General features: G+C 29.7%; 2 protein-coding genes across 6 annotated transcripts; both read left to right on the forward strand.

Annotated features, from left to right (window-relative positions):
• Positions 1 to 346: 346 nt before the first annotated feature.
• On the forward strand, positions 347 to 19,163 carry LOC119600400. Of its 5 annotated transcripts, XM_037950593.1 has the most exons (7): positions 347 to 522; positions 590 to 734; positions 9,420 to 9,716; positions 14,165 to 17,049; positions 17,120 to 17,299; positions 17,367 to 17,712; positions 18,559 to 19,163. In XM_037950593.1, exons 4-7 carry the CDS (start codon positions 14,257 to 14,259, stop codon positions 18,561 to 18,563), a joined length of 3,324 nt encoding a protein of 1,107 aa, XP_037806521.1. In that variant the 5' UTR covers positions 347 to 522; positions 590 to 734; positions 9,420 to 9,716; positions 14,165 to 14,256; the 3' UTR covers positions 18,564 to 19,163. The 5 variants fall into 5 exon arrangements, with proteins under 5 accessions (XP_037806521.1, XP_037806523.1, XP_037806520.1 ...); XM_037950592.1 differs by lacking the exons at positions 347 to 522; positions 590 to 734 and adding an exon at positions 978 to 1,365; XM_037950595.1 differs by lacking the exons at positions 347 to 522; positions 9,420 to 9,716.
• Positions 418 to 9,640, forward strand: LOC119600391 (uncharacterized protein KIAA1143 homolog). The gene is made up of 3 exons (XM_037950579.1): positions 418 to 522; positions 590 to 734; positions 9,420 to 9,640. Exons 1-3 carry the CDS (start codon positions 418 to 420, stop codon positions 9,638 to 9,640), a joined length of 471 nt encoding a protein of 156 aa, XP_037806507.1.
• Positions 19,164 to 21,121: the final 1,958 nt, after the last annotated feature.

Genomic DNA, 21,121 nt, shown 5'->3' on the forward strand with positions numbered 1-21,121 from the left:
ATAACGGTTAAACAACACATACAAAAATCTTGATCAAAATTTTGACGTGTGACCATACAGCTTTAATGTATGGTCTTTCGCAAATCTGGTAGCCCTATAGAGTTCTGATTTCACTCTATATTTTTAATGTCAATCTGGCAGTTCTTGTGCATAGAAAATACAAATCTGTCGAACTGCCATTAAAAAATACAACTCTACAACTTTGACATTCTGACTTCTTATCAACACACAACACTGTGTTGTTTTCCTTTGGTACCACAACAAAACAAATTTGCCAATTTACCTAGTTGTAAACATAGCTGAAAAACGTGTGACTGAAAAACAAAAATTCCGGTTGATTGCAATTTGCTTTTAGTGCCTGTGTAAAAGCAAAAATATCAAATTTAATGGCATTCTCAAGTGCAACAATTAAAAACTATGTCTAAACGTAATATTGCATACATTAAACCGCAAGATCCTAAGTTTTTGCAACAGTTAAAGGAACAAATTGGCTATAAGGACGGACCTTCAGTTGAAACAAAGGTGATTTTTATAAGAATATAAAGTTGAAATTAAACTTTATTAAAGGATAATTATATTGCCAATTTAGAGACAGAAACTTCAAGATTTCGAAGGCGATTCCGATAACGAAGACAGGGCAGAACGTGAAGACGAAAAACCACAAATAGTTGTAATAAATTCGGGTGATCTTACAGCAGAGGAAGTAGCTCTTGAAGAAAAGCGTTTAGCCAAAGGTGAGAAAAATACAGTCCTTCAACCTTGTAAATAATTAAAAATCTGAATATTTGGTAGTAGGTACATATGTATATCTACCTATCTATCTTGTCGACAGTCGTTATCTATCACCAACTATGTTGTTAAATGATATTCGTGTCTGTCCGTCTGCTATGTCCGTCCGTCCATGGCTTGCTTTCTTGTTTTTGTTGCTTCTTTATATTTGTTATTGTTGTTGGTTTTTTTATTCTGTCAGTTAGCTGTCATTTTGGGTTTAGTTGAGTCAGAGTCGAGCGTTGTGTCTGTCGTTAGTTATTTTTTTTGCTTTGTGCCGTTTCCACGCTCCTCTTCAGTACATTTTTCCAACAAATTTTCGCAAACAAAAAATACAAAAAAGTGTATTTGTGAACAAAAAAAAAAAAAAAAAACTCAATTTCAAGAAGAACAAGCATAATGAAAATTGTTTTTCACAATTAACATTATTGTATTTTTTTCAAGAAAATTATATTTCAAGAATAAAATAACGGTGTTCAATACAAAGAAATTAATAAATAAACTATAAAAAGCAAAATAAAGCCGTCAATATTATCAAAGCAAATATCTGCAGGAAATAATAAACATTAAAATACTAAATAAATGCCTTTATTAAATGTAAGTTTTGTAGCATCTTTTTAATAACTTAAGTTCTGTGGTAAATTTTTAAGTCCTGAAAGAAAAAGTTTCTAACCTCAAAAATTTTATGAACGAAAAAACCCAAAAAGTGGCTAAAAAATGTAAATTATTTACAGATTTTTTTAAATATCTTAAATACAATTAATTTTCAGTAATCTGCATAAAAAATATGCGGTTCCCTTTAAAGAAATAGTTGGATTTTAATAATTTTACAATTTTTGCCAGCGGAGCACCCTCAATTAGTATAAATTCTACGAGTTTATGCAGACTCTCACAAACATACATACATTTTTCAATGTGAAAAAATATACTGGGGCTCCGCTAAAGCAAACATGATGATAAAAATGAAACACAAAGCATAATGGTGCAACAACAACAGCTGCCGTCAAACGATGCTAAAACAGCCCGCGCAATAAACCCAACAATAGGTTAGAGAGGTACGGGCAACAAAGCAAATGAAGAATAGGACAGACGACGGATAAATAAGCAAACATACAGTCAATGTAACAAACTGACTGTCAAATGAATGGACGGACAATTTAACGTGCAGGCTAGGAAAGTAAAGTTGAAATAAGCACGACAACAACAAAATCAGCAGTGGTATGGTTTAAAAATGTTGCTAAAGTTTAATATTGTAGTAACAAAATAATAGTTGCTGTTGTTTGTGTTGTTGCTGTGATATGGTTGCTTGGGAAATGTTGCTGTTCGTTTATACACTTTCCTTCTCACTCCACCAAATGTCAAATCGACGGACAGACATGTTAGTCTGTCTGTGTGTTATTTTTAAAAGAATAAAAGTTAAAAAGGAAATATTACGAAAAAGAAGGAACACAGCAATGCGAAACAGAAATATGGAGGAGAAAGAAGAGTCAACGGTAAATTATCGTCTTAAAATAGAATTAACAAAAATGGTTTCATCCAATAACTGCGTGTTTTTTTTTTTTTTTTTTAATTTCTACTAACGCTTTTTGTGCTTCCTCCTATACATTTGGCCCAAATATGTACATAGGTATAATCAATCTTTGTATTGATGAGCAGAAGGAGGCAGCTCAAAGTACATATATGTACATTTTTAAACTATAAATGGCAGTGACATGAGTGAGGACATCTATGCATACTATTCGCTTCCCAAACATTTAGGACAGTGTCTATTAAACTTCCCACTGTCGTTATTGTTCTTTATTAGCATAAATCGTTGATTTTTAGAATGAAGTTTAATACAAATTTGTTTATCATTAGTAGGCATATTTAGTAAGCTATTAGAAAATGAAAACAAAATTGAATTTTATTGTTTATAACTTTAAATCTTCAACTACTTCAGAAAAAATAAACAAGCTTCTTGTTGTAATTAAAAAATAATTTATTTAATTTTAAGTATTTTATATTTTAGAATGAATTAGAGGCTATTTGAGATGACTAATTTCTGACAATAATTATGCACAAATTTTCACATTTTTATACTAAGGCACTATTTTACATAATTTGAATTAAAAACATATGTTTATGAACCCGATTTTTTAGAGAATTCGATATCTTCGTAGGAATTATGTAAGGACTTACAGAATTGTGAAAAATAGTTTATTTAAATACTTTAATTCAAATTGCAAATATTTTTTTATTTTTGTTTTGCAAACGCAAAAAAATGTTTTTAAGTAAAGTTATTTAAAATAAAAAATACAAAATTATTATTTTCAAAATAGTTTTCTAAAATAAAATAGTTTATTTAATAGATTTTAAAGCAAATTTTTGTTCAAAAAGTACACCTTTCATGTTGTGTCTATGTGGTCTTATAATTATTCCACAAAAAAATGGTCTCTCAACAGGTGCAGAACTTGGTAAGCATGTATTATATTTAAAGAAGAGTCTTTTAACATTAGAATATATGTTTAATGATTCTAAATTAGTATCATTATCTTTCAGATATTATAGAGTTTCTAGGTATGTAATCACTGGTCACAGAAGAATAGAAACAAATAATAAGATTCATTTGCTTCTTTAGCCGAAATAGAATTTAGGAGACACTTTCCATTTTCTTGTTCAGGCTTTATCTTCCTTACTTCTGTAAAGAAAAGTCCTTTTATGAACTCTTAGTTATTTTAGGGTCCCATTTCATTTTGAAAATCGAATGAGATACAGATGCTATTATGACTTATTTTGCATTAAATAATTTTAATTTATAATATCTTTCAAATCGTTTGTAAAAACTTTCCTTACCTAGCCAAAAATTATCATATATGTTCATATGTATATGGGACCATATATGGTCATATATGAAGCTCCATATATGTTCGGATCCGAAATTTGGCGAACATATGAACATAAATTACCATATATGTACATACAGTGAATCAATTAAGTAATTTGCCTATGTCAAATTTTATAAATTTTAAGAAAAAACTTTGAACAATTATTTTTAGCAAATTTATGCAATTTCTTTGTTGTATTTTTTAAAGGATATCTTATATTTTAATTTTTTACCAAAAAAAGTAAAATCGTGATATTAATTAACGAGATTTTTGATAAAATGTTATTTTATAAAATTTAATATTCTTCTATATATTAAAATAACAATTTTTAGATATTTTAGTAGTGGTACGATTAAATTTGGACAATTCTTAACCGATTTATTATCCTATATACCTATAAGAATTTATCAGTATTTGACTTAACATGAAATCTATCGTTTCTTTGGTTTTATTTCAAAAATGATAAGTAATTTTGAATTAGATACATGATATACTAGAAAATCAATGGATTTGAATCTAGAAAAAATGTTTAGTGGGGTATAAAACTATATATTATAACAAAATAATCTAGGTTTTTGGTCATTTTGCATTGATAAACAAAAACTACACTATGGAAACCCCAACTTTTTGGGGAGTACTGTATGAATTTTATTTAGAATTGTATAATATTGATTGTTATTCAATAAAGCTAACACTAAATACCATCCTAGCCACTCTTAAGTATGGGGACATCACCGCATACCACTATAGAACTATTACATGCTAAAATCTTGATTTTCTGCCTCATATTTTGAATGCTTTATTTTATGAATCAAATACAGTAGCCATATTTGGATCTGGATTCCTGATTTGGGTTCTAAATATTTATAAATGAATGTGTTAGCTGAAAAATATTGCTTTTGTGGACCTTAGGTGATGATAACCACCTCTATATGTAAATATCTAAATTTGATATTTTTTCTGTACCACACGACAGTTCACTTTATATTGGTTCCAAGTAACTTGAGGTCTGTCTTGAGGTCTAAATTTTAATGTAGTGTTCTTCCTAGTTGGTATATAGACTTTGGAGAAGAAAAATAAGGAGTTCAATTTTTTTCCTCGCATACAAGTCGCTCCCCTTTGGCAGTTAAAGCTTTTGAAAGATCACTCAGTGTATTTTTTCTAATAATTCTTTGGGTTATTTCATCAATTACTCTATTTTTTATTTTTTTATGATATTGATTAAACATCTCATAACATATTTACTCTTGTTCTAAATCTAAACAAATTTTTTATATTGGAATTGCCTCATTATTTTCCTTTAAACATTTTTAACGCAAATAACTTCACAGTTTCACACAATGAGGATATGATTTTTGCAAATTCTAATTGGAAAATACTTAACACGTGTCCTTTCAACATTAAAACAATAAATTCCAAAAAGTAATTAAAAAATAATTTGAAAACCCCAACGAAATTATCTTGAATTCTAAAAATTCAAAATAATTTATTGACCTGCAAATGCTGATGAAAAATAATAAAATGCAACAACAAATGTACCAAAATTTGTATTTTAATATTTTTTCTTGGTTTTCCCATTTTACACAATCTCTTTTTTTAATTGTAAAACAGAAATTTACTTGTTACCAGTTTTATAAAATTTTATTTATGAACAAAAACCAAAATTCTCTTTAAAAAAGGTAGGCAAAAAACTTATTTGATTCACTGTATGTTCATACATATTCATAAATTTCTCCTTTCCTCATATAAAAAAGTACACATGTTTTTACATTTATGCATAAATATGTACGTACGTACGTATGTACACGCCTTTTTGCATTTCAGGTGACGATATGAATATATATACAGCTGTGGTTAGCTTATTGGAAACGCTCTCTTTGTATTATTGCTTGATTTGATTTGTATAAAATTATGAAAATATAACCATAGATTTTCAGTTCAAAACATTTAAAATGTTTATACCCTACACTACTTTAGTCGTCCTATGCCCATCTTAAAGTATACCAATCGGCTTAGAATCGTTTTCTGAGTCGATTTAGTGTAAACCTTGTGCGCAAGGTACAGGTCTCAATTTTCAAGATAATTGGATGAAATTTGGCACACACGTTTTTTTTTTTTTTTTTTGACCCAAGGACGAAGCATATTGAATCGGTCCATTATTTCACCTAGCAATCATACAGCAGAACCCCCGAAAGGGCTTCTGAGCTCATAATTATGTTAAATATACCTGTATATCGATAAAAAGCGGCACAACTAAGTTTTTTACAAGCCTTGATGACCTTGCTATATGAAGTTCAAAAATGGATCTACCCAGGGAAGGAGTATTTCTTTGGCCTATTTTCATTAATAGCCCTAAAAATAATGATGTAAAATATTTTTATACATTAAATTAAAAATAATATTTTCCAAAATACAATTAAATTTTTATCAAAATTAAATTTAACTTAAAAATTTTTTAATAAAAAATGGAGGTTCCAATTAGTTATCGCAATTTTTTGATTTATCTTTAGGCGATTATCACAACCAAATGCATTCCATTTTATTATAACAATATCAATTTATATAATACAAGTGTTTGGAACTGAAAATCTATTTTCATATAAGGCAAAATAAACTATGTATTTATGGATATATGTATGTTCATATACATATGATCCCATTTATGACAAAACAGTTCATATATGCGTCCATAAATGATACTAGTTTTCATATATGCGTCCATATAAGATTTAATTCTCCACATATTGTTATATGTATGCATCCATATATGAAAAAATTGTTCATATATGTCCATTAGAGTGTCCCGAAGAACGACAATTTTGACACCCATTTCGATGAAAAGTGAAAATAATATGACTCTCCAGGCAACTAAAAATAATTTTGTGGACCAAAAATATTCTACAAAAATTATATAGAATTTTTGAATCCCATTTCAAAAAAATCCAAAATATTTTATTTTTCAAAATTATACTGAGGTCATGATTTTCAATCACTGGTAGGGAACTGAGGACCATTACAAAAAAAATATTTTTTATTTTTCTCGTGTTCAGTACATTAATACGAATCGATTGAGTGGTATTCCTACATGAAATTCTTAAATAGGCTGTTCCTCGGAACACTCTAATGTACATATGTATATTTTATCAGACCTGGGATAAATGCATTAAATGTGTTAATGCATTAACAATTTTTTCTACATTAAAAAAAATTAATATTAATACAAGTTTATTGCATAACATGGGTACATTTAATGCATTAAATTTGCATTAACATAATTTTTTTTAAAAATTAATGCGTTAATTTTGCATTAACATTAAATATTTTTGAATTTAATGCATTAATTTTCCATTAACATTAAATTTATTATTTAATAAAAAAAAGTAATAAAATTAATGCATTAATTTTCCATTACCATTAATGTGTAAAATAATTTATAAAAATAAAAATACAGCGCTAAAGATCTCGATCTAAGTAAATTCAAGTAAAATTGAATGTCTTAAAGACCTTTCTAATAAGTCCTATACTCGATAATACATATCAGAAGAATAGTACCACTTCTCAGATATTCCTTTTTTAGTTTATATTGTCACACTGTGGAATTTTATATAAATATCATATTTAAAACACACAAGTTTGAATGGAATATAGGAATATAGAACCTATTTAATTTTAGTTGTATTTAGTTAGATCGAGGTCTTTTGTACTGTATTTTTATTTATGTTGATATATATATATATATATATACATATATATAAAATAATATAGAAGTTTCTGTTCTATATTATTTTACAATAAAGAATTGGACATAACTTTTTACTTTTCAGTCCTTGAAATTTTGAAATGCTAGCCTCCCCTGAGTGCTTAGTTTTTTTTGTTTTTTTACATAGAAATTTAAGCTTTTTGGCTTAAATTGTAATTCATTTTGTTAAATATTAACTAAAAAAGAAATCAGAAAAATTTTTGGATTTGCTTTTGTAGTTTTATTTTTATTCAAATAAAGTGCACAAATTACAAACATGCACTCACATTTGCACGCCAGGGTATATTCCAAATTTCAGCAAATTTGAGCTACTGGGAGCGTTTTAAAAATTGAATTAGATTTTGCAACAACATACTAACTGAACTCCGAATTTAATTTCGATTTTTCGAACATAAAGTTGTGTTGTCGTCAGGTGTGTTCCAAATTTCCATTGAATCGGGATACAGGAACTGGTCGAAAATTCAGCTACAAAATTTGTACCATTACAAACCAACAAACTAACAAAGCAAGTTAAATAAAAACTTGTAATAATTAAGTTTTTTCTTGTTTTTAAAATATTTTGAAATTAAACAAATATATTCTTATTGCTATAATAATAGCCCAGGAATATAGCTGCGGAATTTTAGATAGCTAAATGAAAATTGGTACATAGCGTCTACTTACCATTATTAATAAGCAGGGTAAGGATTTCTACGCAAATGCATGTTTGTAGTCAGTAACTCAAAACAACGTTTAACTATTTTTCTTTACGAATCAAAGAAAGAAAATACATCCATTCATTAAATTTTATGAGAATCGGACCATTGTTGGCCCTCGCCCCCTTAAAAACCAGCTTTCAGAAAATCAATTTTTTCTTCTTTTAATTCGCACATGTTCGTTTTTTAAATGGAGCCAGTAAGCTTTCCCACTTTCAGAAATTAAATGTACTATTTAAAGATGTTATTTATTTAGGCTGTATAATTATTGTATTTGTCGAGATTGTGATTCCGTTAAATTATTACATAAAGCGGTAGCTGTGTCATCAAGAACCTACTTACATCAGGAACCTAATTACTATTTGTTGCCAAAAACTTAAGTTCCAAATATTTTTTTATTTATTTATTTAACAATATTCAATAACCTAGCCTATAGGCCATAAGCGGTTACAAATATATATAAATAAGAACTTAAAAATGATAAAAGAAAAATGAGTGATAACAACTCAAGTGCGCTAAGCGAAATATTGCCGGCCAAAGGTCACAAAAATAAGATTTTTAGGAACTTTCATAGGTAAAAATTTATAACCGATTATGACCTATATAGGCTAAGTTATTTCCTACATTTTGGCTAAAGACTATTTTTGATTATCACTAGTTGTTTTCGAGCTATAGTGCATTATTATTTCAATACAATGACATTTTTAAAATTTAATTTATTTAATGCCGATACAGATTATGTCACAATTTTTCTTTCTAATATTAACTAAAGGTACATACTTAATTTCTAATATACCCGTTATCCCATTATCACTTTTTTGCCCACAGTGCAAAGTCGTCTATCCAATTTTCGGATGGGGTCATAGGTCATAATTATGAATATAAATTGAAAAAACTTTGTGGCATAATCTACAAAGTCAGGAAAATATTTCCTCTAAATTTTATTGAAATCAGATTACGACTTCAACTAGCTCTAATAGAGACAACCTACTTTAATTTGTTTCCAATATGTATTAATTTATACCATACTGTTTTTACTCTTTTGAAAATTCAAAAATTGTTACAAAATATTTAAAGATAAAGTTTGATTTTAATAAAATTTGGTGGGAATATGAATCTTAATATGTGGATTGTGATCACCAATTTTTTCTAATTCTAATCATAAATATGACCTGTAATACTACCTGAAATTATGGATAGACACACATTGCACTACGGGTCATATACCGATTTTGAGATAAAACGTATACATACAAACTTATAAACTTATACATACACACATATGTATATATTTTTATGTGTATTAACATTATTATACTTTTATTTTCACAGAAGCTGCAGAAGAACCTGCAGATTTAAATAAACCAATCGTATTTCGCAAACGCCATAAACCTGGAGACGATTTATCTTTAAAGTCTGTTTTAACTTCAACAAAAGATACTAAGGCTGACAAAAACAACAAAGACAAACAAAACAAACCAAGACAAAAATCGTCCGTTAAAAGTATAGTTAAGTTATCCTTTAACCCCGAGGAAGAGGAGGAGGACCAATAAAACTACCATATATTCCTAAATACATACATATGTATTTCTAAATATATGTATATGTAATATTAATGCTGTAAAACAGGTAATTCAATATTACAAATTTATTACTGTACAAATTATTTCGAAATTAAAAATTTAAGAATAATTTCTTGCAACATTAAATACTCTGATTTAAAATTGATTTTTTAAACCTTGATATTTTTGCGATTCCAACATCCTAATTGCTGGAGGTCTGCCTGTTTTTCCCATGCCATATTCGAAGATTGTGGACAGTCCTTATGATCTTTAGATTTTTATTAACGGTTTCGAAAAATAACGGTCTTGAAAAATTGCATTTTCTATTAATGGTAATTTTGTCTGCAAAAATAATGAAATATATTTTCCGAAAATAACACATAATACGTACAGAAAAATACTTTTTAGGCAAAAAAATACCTTAAAAATATTTAACTTACGAAGAATTCTTCAAATAATTCTTGAAATGTTATCTAACGAGCGTTAAATCAACTTCTTAATGAAAACAGTAAAATGGAGTGTGCAGGATAAAACTCTACGTATGTTAGGGCCGACCGGTTAACCGACACAAAAAACCGTCCAGTCGAATAATTCGAAAATATGAACTATTCGAAACCGGTCGGTTTTCAAAAAAAGAAAAAACCAGTTAACTGCTTTCCGGTTTCGGTTTTGGAATACTTTATTTCGAAGATTCTGGAGAAATTTAAAGCTAAATATCATTGAGCAATCTACATACGATAATAAGTTTTTCCAGGGACCGTAACAGTTATAAGTTATATTAAAAAAGTCAGTTTATAACATTTATTTTGTGACTTTAAAAATAAAAATCAATCTGAAAAAGTTATTTTTCAACCTAAAAATAAAAATTCAAATGAAACTTTTAAAAAGAGAGTTTTATTTTTCCGTCCTAAAATAAAAATTATTTGAGGACTTTATTTTTTTCGTCAGAAAATAAAACTCATTTTCAATAATAATGCCTTCCGAAAAAATTAAAAAAGCTTGTGTTCAGTCATAACAGAAAATTACCATTTACCGTTTTTGATTCAGATGTTTTCAACGTCAGTTCAAATCAAGTATTTAATGGACTTGCTCAGATAAACTCAATAAAATAGAATACTGAAAAAATATATAAATACATTGTTTGATTTTTTGACGGGGAAAACAAATGAGTTTTATTTTCTGATGGAAAAAATAAAACTCCTCAAATAATTCTTATTTTATGACGGAAAAATAAAACACATTTTTTAACTGTTTCAATCAGACTTTTGTTTTTCCGTTAAAAAATAACTGTTATTTGTGGAGCAAAGATCATTTTTTTTAAATCACCATATATTCTGAAAAAGTACAGCAATACGAGTATATTGGTATATAATAGTATAGGTCTACGTTGACTCCAACATAGAGATTTTTTGAGTTAAAAATTTCAGAATAACAGTTATTTACAGTCCCTGGTTTTTTCATAATTTTATGAAATGAACTTAAAAAATTATGGGTAAAAAGTAAAAAACTTTATAATTTGTAAATTTAAACCCTTTGTAGTTTTGCAATAGGATAATTTTTGCTAATATGATGTCACTGCATTGTAAGGTAATTAATATCATATAGAAATATGTAGTAAAATGATTAAAGTTTTGTTATAAATATTCAATAGTAAAAAATAGTGTAGTTGGAAAAGGTAAAAGATTGTAAAATAATTCTGTCTTGTATTTTTGGAATAAAATTTTAAAAGGAAAAATACACGCATACATATTTTATTATTACATTGGATTGCTTTTTTATTACTATATATATATATATATATATATATATATATATATATATATATATATATATATATATATATATATATATATATATATATATAAAACTCAACCTCTTTTTCGTTTGATTTTTTCATCTGTATTCTTCTTTTTTAGTTTATATTTCATATATTTTATTACAATTTTGTTTTATTTATATTTATCAACTTATTGTCCGTTTCCATTTTCTAACTTGTTCTCTTTTCTGTTGTTCTTGTTTCGAATATTTATGTTCTAAACAATGTTTTAAAAAACAAAATTCGAACACGACGGCAGCATTGGCTTCTAAAATGAATTCGTAGCCATATTTTAATTATTTTATAATTAATATATTTTTTTTGCAATTTTCCTTCTTTAATATTGACATCATAATGTTGCATACCAGTTGTTGGGTCGTCCACACAGTAATATTTAGTTTCGGTGAACACACACACAGTTTATTTAAGCGGCATTTAATGAGAATATTTGTTTTTCTCCTTGTTTTTTGTTTTGTTTTTGATATTCGTGGCAATTTAATCCATAGTAGTAAAATGTGTTTTATTTAATGTGTATGAAATTGTCAAAAAATTGTTGAATATCTTTCTACGAAATTCATTTTATTATAGAATGGCAAATAGTATGCTGTTTAAGAGTAATTTAGTTTCTCTTTAAATATTCTCTATAAATGCTTTCTCCTTCATTATTAACGAAAGCAACCCTCTTATTTAGAGCAAGAGAACATTCGAATTTATATCTGTGTCTTTTGACAGTGTTGATATCTAAAGGTACAGTTTTGTATCCACAAAATACAAATATGTGGTAATGAACTAAAATAGCAAATATTGTATATAACGTTATATAATATTTACCATAATTTGGGAAATACACTATACTATAACTTTATTTATTTATTTAATATGGTAATTTCGCACTACTTTCGTCAGTGTTGCCTTCGTTTTATACCTACAATTTATACATACATATACATACATACATGTATGTATATTATTTTTTTCTATAAACGATTTTTCGAGGAACATGATTTTTTAATATTTGTACATATATATTTTTTATATAGTAATATATATTCTAATTTTACAAATAACTTTCAAATTTGTTACTATTTATTATATTATTTATCAAATACATAATTAAAAATTCATACCTAAATAATTTAAAAACTTATTGTCAAATTATTCTTTTGTTGGGATTTTTGGTTTTAATAAGAAAGTCTTTTTAAATTGAGATTTAAATTATTTATTTTAAATTTATTTTACATAAAATAGGTATTTGTTTTAAATCCAACAAGAAATTTTGTACAAAAGTTTAAATTATAATTTTATTTACTACGAAAAATCATCCGTTTTAAATACAACTCTTCAACCATTCTGTAGTTTGTCAGTGCTATACTCTTGCTCCCATTGACGCTACTCTTTGTTTGGCAACATTTAGTTGTTTGTTGGTTCTTGAGAGTGTAGTGTGTTTTGTTTTGATCGTCCGGATTCAATGCGTTACCGTTAACCGGTCAAAAAACTTTATAATTATTTTTAATACACAAACTCTTTCTCCACCATCGTTCCGCGTTTGTCACTACCATTCAGCACTTAATACTGAGCAATATCATCCTCCTTGATGGCCTGGTGTACAATTCCTACATTATGTTAAACTCTTAAGTGAGACCATTCCAAAAAATTGGCCGATGCTATTACAATTAACTTAACTAGACTAAATGCAGGACAAAGTATGAGGTAAAAAAATTCATCCAACTGACATTATAAAAACCACGTTGATTTTCTCTACTTCATTTAATGTTTTAGTAGAAGCTGCAAACTCACTATTTAATTTTGATATTATTGTGTTATCCAACTGACGGACTGACTAAAAACCAAAATTTACTCCATTCTACTCGCTCGACATACATGAACATTCGATATCCATATGTACATACATATGTATGTTTGTGGTAGGTACAATGTGTTTTGCTAACTTTTCTTTAAATTTCTTGCTTGTTATTTGGAATTGTTTGTCAGTCATTCGTATTGACTTGACGGTGAGCCCAACTCACCGTCTATTTATTTTGTTTTTACACGCTGTTCGTACATAATGGGTTGTATGAGTATGTGTTTATATATTATATGTATATACATAAATTCATTATGTACTTATTCTGTTGCTAGAGCAGCTACTGCACTTGGCTATATACTACAAGTCTATTTACATAGTGTAGTTGTGATGTACTATACCTATGTATATATATATATATATATATATATATATATATATATATATATATATATATATATATATATATATATATATATATATATATATATACTATATATATATATATATATATACATGTATGTACATTTTTGATAAATGTATTATTTTAGTGCTTAATGAATTAATTTGTTCATATTCTTATATACATATTTATTACATATTCCATACATATTTATTTACATACATATAGAATCTGCAATAAAATGTACACAAATTTAAATTTGTCTACTTTTCCTAGCTTCAGAGAATTTAATTAATAACCTACCCATCGATACGTTAGGATAATTTACTTCTTTACTATTGTTTACTAACGTCAAAACTGAAATCAATCTTATAGGATAATTTACTTCTTTACTATTGTTTACTAACGTCAAAACTAAAATCAATCTGATGAATTTTATTGAGATCTTTTATTGTTTATTTGTGTAATTTATTTTAACTTCTTTCCTTTCAGATCTAATCAACTAACTAATTATTTGGCTTACTTAAAGAACTAACTAACTTGAAGATAAACAACTAGAAAAGTTACGCTTGAAGTTGTGAAACATGACAGAAGTTGATGTTTCTATTCCGGAGAGTTCTGCATTGACGGGCGATATTCAAAATAATGAATCAAACAACAGTAACAGGAATGTTAATGAAGGACAACAACAGAATGGTTCATCCAGTGATAACAACAGCAACAACAACACCGGCAAGAGTAAAGAAGAAGGCATGGACGTAGATGGTGTTGATACCGAAGAAGATGATTCACAAATTACCTCATCAACGGAAAATGGTGGTAGTGCTGGCAGAGATGTAAATTCTAAAGAATTGGGCATTAAGTCCGTGGCCAGCTTAAATGAGGATTCATCGAATGCATGTGAGAGCATTTCGCAGAATTGTGATTCAGCGCCTAAAACCGGTGAGGAGAGCGTGGATAGTGTCAATAGTCTTTCGGAAAAGGGGGCCTCCAACAATGCCGACACTGAAAACGACGACACTAATACAAACGATAGTCATGCTCAAACAAAGAAATCAATAAATAATGATGAAGATGATGGCGGCTTAAGTCAGGATGGTTCTATTCAATCCAAAAGTACAAATCATGTTGACGAAACATCCAATGACAATTCTAACCATACTGAAGATCCTCTCGCAGTGCCGAAAAATAAACAAAAGGAGAATGGAACTGTTACCAATCAAGAGAAACAACAATCGGATGGCGGCGTTGTTGACCTTGGCGATGATTCGGATATTGAAATGTCTGAAGTGACAAATACAGCGGTCAAAAATAGCAATAACAAAAAGCCCGAAGAAAACGATTCAGATGGTGCAGTGTTAATTGGATCTGACTCAGAAAATGAAAACGACAAACAGCCCGCCAAAATCACAAAGCCAGCACCCCCTATTAAATCCACTGAAGTGATCGATGACGACGATGATGATGATTGTGTAGTAATCGAAGATGATAATCCAGCACCAAATGATCTCACAAAACGCAAAATGGACGCTGTTAGTGAAGATTCTCAGCCACCTAGTAAACGGCAACGTAGCAGTGCTCCGCAAATGCCCGGACAAATTAGTATTAAAGACGCAAGAACTTTAATTACACCGCCAATAGCACAAGAGGCTACGACTAAGCGTACGCCCGACATGAATATCTACCCTGTGAATATTACACCTGCTGCAAACTCCGGGCCTCCAAAGTTAGTGCCCGTTGGTGCGCCAATATCTGCTGGTTCTTCGGCTGCTGCAACCTTGGCGGGTTTAACTGGTTTGAATGCACCGACCAATACCAATATTCTGCCTGGCCTTACCGATGAAATGTTCGTTTTGGAAGCTCCATCCTTCATAGTCCCGTATATTTATGAGAAACCACCTTCGGAGCAAATAAAGGATGTGATCAAAGAAATCGAATCAAAGTTCTCCTTCACTAAAGAAGACTTTGATGAAGTTGATAAGGCCGACGAATTTGATATGATGACTGAACAGAACAAGGAGGATCGTGAAGAAGAAACAAAGAAGAAGAAGAAACGCCGACGTGACGATGGAGATGATGAATCCTGGTCGGAGGAAGACGAAGAATCTGAAGATGATGACGATGATGACTCGGAATCCGGCATGCGTACAAAAGTACTCATCAAAGAAGCTTCTGATGATATGACGGCAATCAAAGGAGCCATAAAACCGGCCTCTTCTACGCCTTCAACGTCAGTAACAGTTGATGGTACCGCTACTAAACCAGGTCAAGAAAATTATTTCGAAAGTCCCTTGGGGAAATTCTTCATGGATATAGGCGTTGGTCTAGTGCAAGAGTTTGTTCAAAATGATTTGATCCGTTTGCAAAAACGCAAAATGCGAAAAAGTTTGGGCCGCAACACTGCAGAATTCGAAAAAGCAATTGCAGCTCTTACTGCCAATATGGAGGCTTCAAAGAAAAAGAATTCCCCTTTCAAATTCAATATGAAACGGTGCGAGTTCTGCAATTTTAAATCCGAATCTGCCTTATCAATGGCAAATCACTATGAAACACCTCATATGAATGGTGTGCTGTACAAGTGTAATTTCTGTATTTTCGAAATTCGCAACGCTACTGAAATCGTGTACCACATGGAAGCTGTTCACAACATTAAAGCACGTTTAATCAAACCGTTGCCTTATCATCAATGTCCAAATTGCGGTTTCGAGGATAATGGCAAAGCGAAATTAGCCCGTCATCAACCTGTTTGTGCGAAAAAATTCAGACCCGAAGTGAATTTGGCTCCTCCTAATGATTGGGAAGCTCCTGCCAAGATACCACGTCTCAAACCACGTCATGGACTTGTGGCAACCGCTACTGCTTATCAGGCCATGGCAGCACAAGCTGCTGCACAAAAAGCTGCATTGGCTTCCATACAGCAACAACAACAAGCCAGAAACCTGCAGGCTGCAGCATTGGCAGCTCAAAATGCAGCCAATAAACTACGTGGGCGGGCACCGCCAGCACCGGTTGGCAAAAATGCACAAAATGCCGGTGCCATGATGAGAGCCGCCAACCAAGTGCGAAATCCTGCAGCTACTAATGTAGTATTGCCAAACAACTATCAACTAGGTGCCGGAGGCCAAATAATACAAAACCCAATAGGCAAGAAATCAACAGGACAGCCAAGTATTTCAATAACACCGCTACCTCGTCAATCAACTGGTGGAGCACCTGGTTCATCACCATCGACTAGCAAGGTACCACCAGCTGGTATGAAACCAGGCCAAAGTCCTGGAGGCGGCAAAGCTCAATTCGTTATATGTGAGATATGTGATGTCTACATCAAGGATCTTGAACAATTGCGTAATCATATGCAGTGGATGCATAAGGTCAAAGTAAGTACCTAATTTTACAAGTTAAATATGTTCAGGAAAACTAATTAAGAATTATTTTTTTTTATTAAAGATACACCCGAAAATGATATACAATCGACCTCCATTGAATTGCCAAAAATGTCAATTCAGATTCTTTACTGATCAAGGATTAGAACGCCATTTACTGGGTTCCCATGGTTTAGTGACAAGTTCTATGCAAGAGGCAGCCAATAAAGGCAAAGATGCCGGCAGATGCCCAGTATGTGGAAGGGTAAGTTACTTTTTGTATTGATTTAAATGTGGTTCATTATAATAACTTTTGCACAATATTGTTGTAGATGTATCAATGGAAACTATTGAATCATGTATCACGTGATCATCATATGACTTTGAAACCAGCACATTTATCCTATAAGTGTACCGTCTGTACAGCAACCTTCGGCATGTACAAACAATTCGAAACACATGTGTATACAGCACATAGTACTGTTGCAAAAAAGGCAATGGATGGGAAAAAGAACTCAGCCCTTCCCAGTGCGGCAGCCGGCAGCAGTTCAGGACGAAACAGTTTAAGTGCAGCCAACGACTCATTGTTGAAACCATTAAAAATTAATGATGAGATCACCATAATACCACAACCTGCATCGAAATCGCGAATTTCAAACATGGATACACACGTTATTGGTAAATTCAGTAGATAATAAGAATTTCATAATTAACACTAAATATACATAATTCTAGTTGCTTGAAATGCAAAAGTGCGTAACAACAATTAATTGAAAGTTGTCGCAAATTTTTAGGATTCTATCGTCAAAAACACCGACTTAATTAAAAAGCCAAAAGTCCTTAAAAGCAACATTTTAAACTATTTCTTTGCAAAGGAGTCCTCCACAGGCATCCAACGGTAAATTTGATAAAAATTGGATATAACGTTATCTAAAGCTACCCATACACATTGGATTTGTTTGTTTGATTTGTATGTGGTCGACATTATGTTGCTGTGTGATCACAAATCCAAAAAATTTTAAACTTTCAATTATTTGCAACATATAATAAAACTAAAATTACTAAACTAAAACTAAAAATTTGTGAAAAAATTAACATCTCAAAAATTAAAATTTTGGAACAATTGAGCTGTTCTCCTATATCCTTTTACGATTTACAAGCTTTATGAAGTTCAAATACATATTTTACATTGGCCTCCGGTAGGTTAGTGGTTAGTGTTCTAGTCTGGTAGACCGGAGGTGGTGGGTTCGATTCCCACCTGAGGCACTGGTTAAGGAGCGCACAACAGGCCCGATAGAGGCCTAGGTGTATTTCTTCGGATTTGATGTATATACATCCTCCTTTCAAACTAACTAACTAACTATTTTACCTTAATTATATATAGTAAAATTCAATTATTTTAATAAAACACACTTTCCCTATTCGACTTATTAGTATTATTTCATCATCGCCTTTTTAAATTATTATAAACTATTTGTATAGTTACTTTTCATGACAATTTATATTATATATCTTAATTTTCAGATTAATTTTACGTTGAAATGAAGCAATACAGAAGGAACATCCCACAACGACAAATCTTTTTAAGGGCTACAACATAATATTGCTAGACTACTGCTAGCAACACAAAAGGGACGTCAGCAAAATTTGCTACAAATACAATACATATAATGAAATATGAAGGAAACCTCCAAGGTTCTCTAAAACATATAGCAAATTACAAATTTTAAATTAAAAAAACTGCAACTATAATGTTTTAAAGGCTAAGCGCTCTGTAAAATATTTATTAAAAACCACTCACATTTCCTCGCCACCAATATAGAGAAAATAAAAATATCAATCCTTCTTCATCGACCTGTTTTTCACTTCGATCTACAATTTGTTTTCTAATCTTCTTGAAATCGTCTCCCAATCCTACTCAATGTTATTAACAGCAACAATGAACTTTAACTGTTTACATACAATCAATATAAATACCATTGTTAACATACATAAGCTATGGCCAATTCTTGTTCGAAACGTTCGTTTAGCATAACTTTCCATTTTTATTTTAGTTTAGATTTTGTTTAAGCCTACACTGAATAATAAATTTCGTTTTCGAAACACAAGAAACAAATAAACAAACAAAATACAAAAGTTTTTACTTTTATTACATGATCATACAAAATATATATACATATGCATACATATAAAAATATCGAAAAAGTTGATAACTAATTAAAAATTATTAAAAGAAGTTACAAAACCACAAGTGGTATATGTACATTAGTTAAAAAATAAATACCTAATAAGTGTAGTACAGTAGTAATATATTTATATATACTAATATATGTATATCTATAATATGTATGTAACAAATACAAGCAAAAAATTAAAGAAAATTTAAATTTATTTAACGTGAATTTTAGTTATAACAGTTTTTATACATATGTAGAATGGATCGATTTCGTTTCCGAATTCCAAATATGATGAAATTGTTAGTACACATTCTAGCACGTTATCTTCTTATTTAATAAACAACAGAAACAAAAAAATAATTATAGTTTAAAAATGAAATAAAACTTCATTGAAAAAATATACATAAGGATGAATGTATGTATGATTAATCACTACTCTAATCTAGAAAAGAAGAAAATTCATAAAGGAATACCCTCCCCAAATAAAACAAAAAACTATAAGGTATACATACTAAAGGTAAATTTATTATTACATAATTTATATTATTATTTTTAGTTTCGAAACAAAACAACTTCTTATTAAATAATAAATAATACAATAAAAACAAACCCTTTTAAAACACAAATAATAACGACTTTTTCTTTCTTGAATTAGTGGTGCCGATTTATTTTGTTTAATTAAAAATGATCAAAGAATTTTTATTTGTACACTGCCTTTCACTTAAATAGGTTCAATGTTTTGTTTACATTCAAATTTCATAATCATTAATTGACAAAAAAACAGCAAAATACAATTTTCATGAAACTTTTTTAATTTTATAGACATTTTTAAAAGGTTTTAGAAAAGATTTCTTCGAAAAAGCTGATAGAGAGTTATACAGATTTTCAATTAATGCCAAGGAAATTTCGGCCCATGCTTTTTAGGCTTCTTTTGTGTCATACTCTCTACTAGTGTTTTTCTTTTCCCGGACATTTCGCGGAATCCGAGAATTCCCGTTTAGAAGAAATTATTAAATTTATAATTTATTGTAGGAATTTTGTATGGAAAGAGTGTGTTATAAGCCTAAAGTAAGCGATTAATATCTTTATGAATAAGGGATTATATAGCCCTTTTTTAAATACAATTTCGTATTATTTGTACGGCGTTTATCGTTAGATACAAATAAAAAGAGGTTAAGAGACACAATTTCTAATGTATGCCATGTACAAGCCAGAAACATTTCTGTCGGAATAAGTTTTATTCCTTACACTATAGTGAGGATTATATAATTATTTTTTGCTGATATTTGTAATTAATATAAATATTGTCCCTTTGTCAAATATATTTATTAGTATCTCACTAGGTAATCCTAGCTTATTCGAAAATAACTTAGATTTTTTCTTTTTGACATAAGTTTGTTATTGGAACATAATCTTAAGATTGATAATATTTAATTGAAAACAAAATGTTATCAAACTATTTCCTATAGACTAGAATATAGACTAAAGACTTGAAGTGATGTTATTCCGGAAATAACATTCCTGACTAACACTGATTGGAAAATTCTTAGGAATTACGTCCAGGAAACTAAGTTTCTGAACATTGAAAAATAATATACTCAGTGAACAATTTTTTTTTCATAAAAGAAGCGCACAACAGTCCCGATAGTGGCCTAGGTGTATTTCTTCGGATTTGATGTACTATACATCCTCCTATCAACCTAACCTAACATAGACTTGGCTATAGACTAAACTATAGACTAGATTATAGGTTAGACTATAGACTAGACTATAGATTACACTATAGGCTAGACTATAGACTAGACTACAACATTTTATGACGACAGGGCAATGTTTGACCCTACCCCCATCGACTTTAAAACGCACAACTGGCTTAAAATAGCAGTATAGCGATGCAATTAAACGTTAAC

This window comes from Lucilia sericata, unplaced genomic scaffold (genome assembly GCF_015586225.1).
Source record: "Lucilia sericata isolate MDLA Ls3-8-SP2 unplaced genomic scaffold, ASM1558622v1 Contig000112F_arrow, whole genome shotgun sequence".
NCBI classification, from domain to species: domain Eukaryota; kingdom Metazoa; phylum Arthropoda; class Insecta; order Diptera; family Calliphoridae; genus Lucilia; species Lucilia sericata.